The sequence below is a fragment of the Amblyomma americanum genome, chromosome 6 (genome assembly GCF_052857255.1).
Source record: "Amblyomma americanum isolate KBUSLIRL-KWMA chromosome 6, ASM5285725v1, whole genome shotgun sequence".
Lineage (NCBI taxonomy): Eukaryota > Metazoa > Arthropoda > Arachnida > Ixodida > Ixodidae > Amblyomma > Amblyomma americanum.
Window position 1 is genome coordinate 44598389 of NC_135502.1, and position 10764 is coordinate 44609152.

Here is a 10764-nt window from a genome sequence, read left to right on the forward strand (position 1 = left end):
TGGAAACTAGTCACATTTCTTTTTTTTTTGCGCGAATCATAATGCTGTGTATTTATTTTGAATTCTTTTTTTTTCAATTAGAAGAGCTAACCTAATCAATGATACATTTGCAGGCTGGCTTAAAATAAAACAATACGTGCATTTTAATGTAAAGCGGAAGATCTGTTATGCCTGCTCGTTTCCAGTATGGCTACAACGTCGCTTTTAACTGCCTCTCGAGCTGAATTCGTACAGCAGTAAATCTCAATTAAGCTGTCACGATGTCGGCGCCCACAGTGTGTGCTCGAGTCCCAGGAAGGGTCGTTTCTCTAATTCGTGCCTGCTTCCTGTTTCAGCTAAAGAGAATTAGAGAGAATTAGCAAAGACTGGTGGCCCTTCGCCAGTCTTTTTGAGTAATGCACTGTTCTTATCCGATTATCACGTTTAGTTAGTGATCTGCTTGGGAATTGATATTTCTATTCTTGGTCTTTTTCATGACTATTACTTTCTCCGGTTGCTTTTAGGGCCAAATGAATAAGATAGCGAAAGAAAAAATGGCCTTTTATTATGTCTTGAACGTCTGCGATGGCTACTATAACCTGCAGCCTCTAACGTAAAAGAATGAAGAGTTATACGTTGAATCACCAGAAGTTATTATTGTTATCGGCGTTCGTTTTATTCTGTCATTTGTGCGCTCAAAGCCTTGAGCTGGCCCAAGCTACTTCAGGGATAGTGTTTCAAAGAACTGGTAGAAAAAGTTGCTGCGAAAAAAAAACTGAAAGATAAATGTGGTGGTCGCCGAAGAAAAAAACATTATTCGTTATTTCGCGCCTTATTGATTAATGTTTCAGTGAAAAAGTTGGAAAACGTTAAAAAAAATTTGTGGCGTATAACATGAAAAGGCGACTTTGTTTTGAACACTTCTTCAGAACTTTGAAGGAAGCGCTTGGAATCCGGGATGAGAAAATGGCGGCGACCTTACGCTCATTCCTGTAGTGGTTACACAGCCAGGCGCATAATGCGCAAACACTGACACTTGCCGTAAACGTTCCAAGCTTTGCGCGCTTGCTCCAGAATTCCTAAAAACCAAACGGCAAGAAAACATACGTACCAAAATATATGGCACCAATTGTATCTCCTCATGCACTTTAACTTGGTACCTTAAGTTTCCGCTTATTTTTTTTTCAGTCGTTCAAGAGCCGATTAATTATGAAACTTCTAGCATGCACTAAACATATTCCTCCTTCCTGCAGACAACAAAAAGTACTGCTTCAGTTTTACGCATGCCACATTTTTCGGTTGTATTGAATTTTTTTTCTTTCCTTATGCCTGGTGGCGCTTCCTGCGTATAAGTAATTTTGCGAGTAGAGGGGCCAAATTAATGCATGATGTCTAACGTGCAGTGGATGTTAACCTACAATCACGCTTTCGCTGACTGGGCTTTATGTCACTACTGATGTACTATCCGGCTGACTGGGCTTTATGTCACTACTGCTATACTATCCGGCTGCGGGTCATTTTTACTTTCGCTCGCGTTCGCAACTGTTTACTTCCACGAGCGGTTGTTTAGCTACAAGAACAGCTCCGTCAACCCTTTCTGTTCTTATTGGTAAACGAGAACTGTTTTCTTTTCAGGACTGTTGGCTCTGCAACAGTGTATATAGCAACGCAAGCTTTCAATCACACTGTCGAGAAAAAGGCTTCATTAACAAAATGGCACGACAGGTGCGTAAACATGCCAAGACTCGTGAATTACGGCCCAACACCTGTCAAAAGAAAGGCCTAGGTCATTACCGCGAGTGTGCCTAGGCCAGCGAACCATACAAGCGAAAAATAAGCAAACGAAAGCAGAATAACAGGGGGACAGTTATTCGTAGTAGAGAAAGAGCCGGTTGCGCATTACAAGTTTGCCTTCACGAGACAATACTTGCTGCAGTTTTCTTGCAGCGTTACCGAAAGACAGAGAAAGAGAACTGGATTATAAAACAGCATTGAAGGAAAAAAATCTAGGTTGGGTTGACTACTATACTCTTAATAAATAGTAAAATAAAGGATAATGAAGGACACGGAGGTGTGCGCGATGCAGTAACCAGGTATACGACACGCTCTCGCAAGTGTTCGCGCAGTTATGCGAGTTTAAGGAAAGTGCCACCTAATGCGAGGCAGTAGGGAAACGTTTTGAGTGTTGTCGACTGTAGAGAACGTTTTAGGTATACTCGAAGAACAAAAATAGGTCCGTGTTTGACAGTTAATTTAATTGCTGGCCACACTGGGTTACTAAGTGGACGTGCAGTGTTTAAGCGAAACAAAAACAAGTCTCAAGCCTCTCTTGCCATTACGGCTTTCCAATCTTCAGTACAATGTACATCCACGTTTGCAAAGAGTGAACAGTGTCAAAGAGAGGGTACAACGCTTCAGGTACTTGGAAGCCAAATTAGCAAGACCTGTGACACAAAACGCTGCCTCGTTACCGGCAGGCCCAAGAGTGCTACCGTGGTATCTCGAAGTACAACTATAGGCCATAGCTTGGCCATTAAAACCGACGACAAACGACGAGTGCCGTCTACTTTAGTGTCACTGCATCAATACTGTCGATGACACAACCGTTGTGGGCCGTCGTACGATTGCAGCTTGCGCGCCACGGTGGAGCAAGCGGCCAATGCTTTCCGCTGTTCAACGTGACGTTGAGCGGTTCATTCTCAAAGTTAGAGCGGCGGCGCTTTGGTTAACTGTGAACACAACGACGCTGAGACATGCGTATATGCTGACATGATTTAGCGCTCACAAAAATAAAGAGTGACAAAATGTTCAGCGTCGGGTACAACGGCCTCTTTCGCTGCTTATAGTGTGCTTTGCAACGCATAACCATGCTAACTCACCCTCAGTCTCTAGGGCGCAAAGTCTTAATTTCTATTACAAACGGGGCAGAGCAGTCAGTGCCAGGCGCAATAGCAACTTAAAGACGGCCGATCTGGCGTCACACTTCGACGGGCGGTATCTGCCTCAGGCTAGCGCCAATTCAGCCGCGCCACGAGGCGTGCAGTCGGTATTACGTGCCGTGGCCGAAGGGCCCCACTACAGAGCGATCAAAACACCGGATCACTCCCCCCCTCCACGCAGGTTTCTCGCGGGACAAGAGAGAGTGAGACGTCCTAATCCTTCACGGCAGCGTCATCCTGCCGCCAGCGATAGCCGGGGTACCGAGCGGACGCGGGGCTGGAAATCCGTCTTAACCTTCGACGTCCTGACGGACGGCCGGCAACGCGGCGCGAAAGCTGCGCGTCTTTCAAGTCATTTCGGCCATGATCGATGGACTGAATCGCGTGCGGGGAAGCCCGCGGCGCGGACCCCGAACACTTTGCTCGGGGCGGCGACCGGGTTGGCGATAGTGAGGGGAGGGTAGAAGGGAAAGGGGAAAGAAGGGCGGTGGCTAACCCTCTCGGATCTTTTCTTTGCCTATCCCGTCACCTTTCTCTCTCTCTCTCTACTTCTTGTTCTCTGCTCCCCCCCCCTATGTGTGTTTCTTCGCCTCTGCTTGGTGCGCTGTTTGCCCAAGGTCTCCCCGAAACCGCGCACGCTGCAGTGGCGGTACATGAAGACGTTGTGTTTATGTATGCGTTGCAGGCACGTTAGGCCATCGGTTTAACTGCGATCGATGTGGTCAGGCTGTTAGCTAGCGAGAACGCAACAGCACGCTTTTGCTGTCCTGTACAAGCAGGAATTGAGCCGCCTGCGTCGTTTAGTCGTTTATATTTGCCTCTGTACTCGTTTCGAACGAGAATGTAATAATCGGACGCAGTACGAACACAGGTTTGCTCTTTTTCTACTAGCACAAGTTCTGGTAAGCATGTAGCGGGCGTAAATACAGATTGAAATCATGTCACATCAGCTGTGCACCCTTTATCTTGTTTATTCAGCTGGCTTTAATATGCATAATTTCAGGCTTAATTTTTCACTTTATTCCCGCAGTGAAACGGAGCTTAAATCACGCTGTGCATGCTGTAATGTGTCTTTTTTTGTTTCAATGCTCAGCACAGTAATACATTTCCGGCACCAGGTAACCTACTGTATACAAATTGCTTCGTGTTAGTCATTAATCATGCGCTTGCTTTCGTTCGTTACCATTCCATTATAAGGTCATTTATTTCCCATTGACGCATGACGAATGTTTTCTTATGTAGAGATATAGAAGCAGCTGCTGCTTTGGCTGCTATTCATGTGGTATTGAATATTGTATGATATCCATCTGAACGTACTCAAAAATTATATTTATGTGCACAGTTACCTGAGTATACGATCCTCGTGATGAGCTAATAGTTTGTAGCAATCGCCTAATGTAAAAAAAGCGCAATGCTGTCCAGCCAGGCGATGCAACTGGACATGGCTTTCGGGAAACGGAAATGGACGGAAATACTTTTGGTGCCTTAAAAGAGCACATGCACCAAATTCTAAAATCGCGGAAATATTTCCTGCGGTTTGCTCCGTGTACAAGCAGCCGACTGCGCAACTACCAAAGGCAACTCAAAAATAATTTTTATTTTAGTACTAAAGTACGCCCGATCGAACTTGATTGACTCTCAGAGTCTGGCGCAACCGTCATCACCATGACATGATATAGGCTTCACAAATTTATCTCTTTGGGTCTGCACTAATGCGACCGATGTAATGGGCAAACTGTATGCGTTCCCTCACTTAATTGTGACGCGTTACCCAGACTACGACCCCCGAAAAATCGAAACCTCTACTGGAGCGTGCAAGTTGTATGATATCAAATTATGCAAGACACACTGGCGACTAATACATTGCGTTTCAGGCTGACTGAAAGCGTCCTTTATATGCGCACTTTGTAAGTGCACTTTTGTCTACGCGTCAGTACATTCAAAGGCCGACGTCGTAAAGCACTTCGCTCGTGCCATCCGAAACGAATTCTGCGAGCTTTGCTCATAACGGAGCTACCGCCGCGCTGACTGACGCCGGCGGAATGTTTACAGCTAAAACTAATGTGACCTATAAATTTGATACCCCTTCAGCTTTAATGCTCACCCTGCAGTTTCCCTCATACATGCAGCCTGCAGAGGTCCTATGGTTGCTAAGCTTCACACACCTTTAGGCGTTCCCATAGAGATAAAGAATTTTCTTTTGCGTTTTTCGGTGCATTTTTCTCTCCGTCACCCTCTCTCCTTATTTCCCTTTCTCTCTCAGTTCTCGGTGTAAAAAAATTGTGTAAAAAGTATTTCTTTGCTCTTTTTTAATGTTATTGCGTTTCTGAGGATTTATAGCACTTTATTTTTAAATATCTGCTTTGGGGTGTACGTCGAAAGTGTTCTACTTTTGGCCACATTACTTCTCGCTCATTATTTTCAAAGAGCTAATGGTACACTTCAAACTCATTAATCTCGCTGTTCATACTGGAGAAAAATTCATTTCCGACTATTCATTAGTTTCGCTTCGCCGCAGCGACACACCTTCGGAAAAAAAATTCAAAAACCTGCTTTCGTCGATGGTTCGTTCCGAGTAGCGCGCAAGGAAAAAAGAAATTAAGGAGCCAGAATTATCAGTGCGAGTGGTCTTATGCTGGCAAGCTCAGGCTCGACATAAAATTAATAGCCTTGCAGTCTGGTCCTTTTATATATTGTTTTCTGTATTTCATTTCTCTGCCGTCCAATACAACGTTCTCTGACGTGAATGTCTCCGCGAGTGCAGAACTAATACTGATCTAGTAAGTAACTGCACGCTTTAAACGTGCATTGAGAACTGAAAGTTTACGAGCTGTGTGATGCACAAGACAGGAGTAGACATATTTCACAGGTTTTCCTCGAGGCTTTTAATCAACGGACGTATCTTTATGCGCCCAGAGCAGGGCGCTGACGCCGCGCCTGAACTCATTGGCTCGAGGAAATGCCACTTTATCCTTGGCTTGCTAAATGAGTAGGGCACTGCTCTGAGTGAGCACCAAATACAGCCGCAGCCCTCAAAAGGTCGCACATTTTCTACGTGCGCTTGTTTGCAAGATTATTCCCGATTACTCATCAGAGCGTAGGACTTGAGGATTTCGAACGGTCCGCTATCTTCAGCCCGCTATCTTCAGTAAACGCCAAGAAAACGAAGGAGAGAAAAGCTATGTCGCAACAAACAATATGTTTGCATATACAGCTGCTCCGCGAAAGTTTCTCCAATCGCTTCAATCTAGCAAAGCCGACATACTTTCTCAGTTGCTTCTTTCTTTATTCGCACCGTACTAACGGATCGTGTGACTGTAGGGTGGCGGGCATAGGTACAATATACTTCAGGATAAATGAATTTTCCCTGACGGATTCGCACGTGCTGAAGAAATAACTGCATCTTGCTCTGGCGCCTGCCTCCTGTTTGCTAACACAAATTTTTGTTGTTTTTTCTGGCTATGTTTGCTCTCTTTTTCTTTTCTTATCTGTCTGCCCTGAATGCTGCTCAAATGGCGAGGTGTTATAAGGGGAGACTGTTTCTTTTCAGAACGACCGGCGCATCATTCTTGATTCACGCATCTTGTAGCACAGGTGCGGACAGCATGCATTCCTTGTGCATTTTGTCAGCCGTTGCTCTCAACTATTTGAAAGGAAAGCATGATTTTTCACTTCTTTTTCAACTGGCCTTTCTCTGCAGGAGTAGGCTACATGTAGAAGTTTTCGAGCTTTATGCAGAATTGAATCCCTCCAAATAGGTGTTCTGTTGCATGCTGCTTCTATCTGTCCATCTCGTTGGCCTTATGAGGCCAGCTCCACCAGGCTACAGAACACTCTAACGAAGCGTCGCACTTATCTAGCAGCGTCTCTGGTGCGGTTTGTCACCATTTCGCAGGTCGAGCTCTCAAAATCTCTTGATGCTTGCCCAGCCCCTGTGCGTCGCAGTTTATCATTCGATAAAAGGAAAGAGATATACGCCACTGACTGTTTCGGGAACCGAACGGTCCACTTCTAGTTGCAAATACAGGTGCGCTACCTGCTCAGACGATATCCATATTCAGTGTAACTTTGTCTCCAGAAACGCTGCTGGTGTAAAGGATACAATGGGTGTAGGAAGAGGAGAAAATGTATTTATCGTGAGTTTCAGAACAATGATTAGAGTGGCTATCAGAAAGCAATGTAACTTAAAAAATGTCGGGCTGTTTAGCATTGTCAAGCACGAAATATTGCGCGAAAGCACAGTTTTTTGCAGGTAGACACCACCGCCAGGCACTTGAAAGCGCGATTGAGGTGTCCACTGACCCAGGGAGCCAGTTATGCGCTTCTTCAACTTTTTCATCGTCATTGTCAATTTACGCAATGTACGCCGGCGGCCTATGCTCCAGTGCCGCGTTTCTGCACGAGTGTTCTTAACGCCAACGCGTGTTGCTCAAGTGCCGTGTTTCTGCCACAGCGTTTTCCACGCAAACGCAAGAGGAGCACATCTCTCTGTCATAACCGCCACATAGCTCAAGGTGCGAATATAAGTTTGATAGTAGTATTAGTTGATGAAGAAGACGATGTGCAATGCACAGCGCGAGAGTGTGTTGCAGTTCAACACATCGCGTGTTCGGGTTCAATAAAGAAAAAAAAACTGTGGCAATAGCCTCGCTCTCTGGCGCAGTGGCCAGCGAAGCGGATCTGTTAGCGCTACCGCGGGTTGGAATCCCAATCGCGGATATTTGTTTGAGTCCTTCTTAATTACTTCTTTCACTTGGAACAAACCCACAAACATCGCAAACCCACTCGGCACAAACCCATAAACATCGCAAGATCTTGCTCGCAGTTTGCCCATCGGAATAGTGCTATTCACACTAATAACGGCGAATAGCAACCGTCGTGTTTCTCAATATTGGGTGCATATGCCTGCTTTCGGTTAGACGATAATGATGTGAATGTTTTTTTCCTGATAAAGAAAAAACAAACAATGGCTGCTTGCCTGTAATTTTCGGAGCTCTTGGAGCAACAACGTACATTATTGTACAAGCAACTGATGGGCCGATGGGTGGTACCGAGCGGGACTACTACTGCGTCGGTCATATTAGTTTGAATGTCAGCTACACTAATCAAATCCCTAGCGCTACTAATCCAACAACACTAAGCAAATATCCAACAGCAATTACCCAGAAACAATACTCAGGTCCCCAACAGCACACTTCCAACAAGACTAATCAAATCATTGCCGCCTGTTGACTGCGGTGTTTGGCGGGACCTTTAGTACATTTTGTTCACTTACGAAACCAGGCCGTTTTGCTCATGAACTTTTGTTTAGTTTTGCGCACTGAAGCGTACGCGTAATTTGTTCACAATTTTAAGCAGCTGAATTCGTCATCGCCTCTAAAAAAAGAAGAAAAGACTATATGTACGCGTCTCCTAACTGTCAGTTTAAAAAAAAAGTTTGACCATATGAGATTTAAGATTTTCAGTACCGCTTCAGCGATATAGAGGAGTAAATAATATGCGCTACGAAAGCTGAGCCATGCTACTTTAAGAAAGGTATATCTGCGGAATGTCACGAACAGTACTAAATGTTAGCTGCCAAGTAGTGTTTCTAAATTTTACAACATTTTTGTGCAACTACGCGCTGGCGTCTGTCAACATAACTAGTAATTAACTGACAGAGCATACCATTAGGACAACTCGTCTTTGTAACCTGCGAAACGATGAAATCTGAACTTGATACCTGTAGCTTTAATTTATTGCTAGAGGTACAGCTTGAAAACGCCCTGAATAGGATGAATTCCATAATGCTTGCGCTAATATTAAAGGCAGAATGATACGAATTTTTGTTTTGGCGTATTCGTGCTGAAGGCACCCACTTGCTCTCGTTAGTTCTGATTTCCTGTTAATATTCGTCTCTAGAAGTCGTATTCTCTTAAGAAAGATCACAGCTGATGGGATTAAGCTGTGACGGTTATCTTGCTATCTCCTCATTTTATTTCCATGTGCTGGCTCCTGTGCTGTGCATTCCAACATCTAGCAGTGATTTTTGTGCGCTAGCTTCCACCAAGTTTTGTAATACACTTTTTTACATCGCTGATCCTAGTGTGTTTGAACAGAATCTAACTGGCTAATGCTAATATCTACTGTTCCCTGATACTGTAAGTGAACGCAGGCAAATGGAACAAATTGTGCTTTAGAAGTAGAAAGCGGCATTCTCTGACGGGAAATTTTAGCCCATCCAGAGTTAATGCGTCTAGTCTTTAGCAACAACACAGCTAAGAATTAGCTCTCGTTTGTGCTTTCGTTCTTTGCCCTCATTATTTTTTTTCGCCTTAAATTTCTTCATCATTATGTAGTTTTATTCAAACCTGGACGTAAGATGACGAGGGTGTCTGAGCAGTGCCACGCAGTGAAGTCTGGCCACACATTTTCAATTACCGTATTCATAAAATACGCGCAGACGACTCAGAACGGAGCTTTGGTTCGACATGCAGTAAAGATAGCGTTTTCTCGAAATAAATCTCAGGTGCATCTTTCCTCCAGGGGTAGTAAACATTGCTACACTTTAAATGCAGTTATGGGCCCGTGTGTCTGTCTGCTGAGGCAGTTGTCATAAAAAATGCGCTTAGTAAACATTTTTTGAAGCGAAATTTCAGTAAGACAGCTGTAGGGGCACCTCGTGACTCTAGACTACTCTGAACTTGTGGAGTCTAAATTTAAAGGCGGAGTGAATGCGTTTTAGGATCCTGTCACATTATGAAATATTTCACAGAAACTTGGCTCAACTAGAGCATCTAACTTTGTCGTTCTGGAATTATCGCAAGCAAAGACCACCTGTACCACGAATGAGCCTTTCGGCGGAGCATCTCTCTTATTGGCCCACAATTCTCTTTTCATTCAACTTATAAAGGCCACTGTCGTTCGATACTCACGATGTCAGTGTCCTGTAGAAGACATGCGCCGAGAAACCGCTAACAGTAAAAGTGCACTCACGCACCCTAATTGCCGTTGCTTGAATCAAATAAAGTGCTCGAGAGCGCGCACTTTTCACTCGACTCCTGCGTCCCCTCCTCAGAAACACGCTACAAAACCGCCTCGAAGGCCACATGTCCGTGTTGACGGATGGAGTATACCATCTGGAAGAAAAGTTTGCTGACCACATAGCAATCAGAAAAGAATTTCCAGCACCCTAGTGCCGCTTCCTGAAGTGAGATTGTTCCACAGGAGCATGCACTTCGAGGGTTATAAGCTCCATTCATACATCGGCAAGTTTGTTTACGCTTATTCGGCTTTTTTTTTCTCATTGGAACTACTTAAATTTCATAGTAATCAACTGCGCGGAGAAGCCGAACATCGCGAACACCTCCTCGAAGCACCTGAAGACGCTCCGTGCATTGGCGTTGTTGGTAAGGTGCGGTTTCTCCGGCGCCACTCACCGGCCTCCAGCGCAGCCAACAGGAGGCAGTGCAGGGCGCCCGTGGCCGCAGACATGTGTGCGCACGTGCGCGTGCGTGCCCGCGTTATCCGGCGCGCGCGGCGTGTTGGCAGCGGACAACGGCGGTGACGGCGGCAGCTCTGACTCTTCCCAACTGCGCGCGCGCGCACTTTCCGCTCGCCGGACCGGGGCGCACCAGCTCCAAGCGCGCGACTCGCGTCTCTGTGCGTCCCGCGCCGGCGTTGGCGCGGGCCGCGCCGAGCGACGCCAGCGCCGCCGCCGAACTACGACGGGCCGGCCAACTAGCAGTTCCCGCGCAAACACAAATCGATATTCGCAGCTTACCTTATTTCTTTGCCCCTGTCTTGTCCATTAATTATCGTTTTGGCCCGACTGCCCCCCCCCCCCTTCCTTTTTCCCCCCAGGCTT

The 10764-nt window shown here is 45.6% G+C and overlaps 1 protein-coding gene across 1 annotated transcript in view; it reads right to left on the reverse strand.

Moving 5' to 3' along the window:
- LOC144094681 (uncharacterized) overlaps nt 1-10543 on the reverse strand; it is a 94768-nt gene extending 84225 nt beyond the window's left edge. Inside the window, exon 1 of the mRNA XM_077628602.1 lies at nt 10337-10543. Coding sequence (XP_077484728.1) covers nt 10337-10391 — 55 coding nt within the window. The 5' untranslated portion in view covers nt 10392-10543. The remainder of the gene's footprint in view (nt 1-10336) is intronic.
- Nucleotides 10544-10764: the final 221 nt, after the last annotated feature.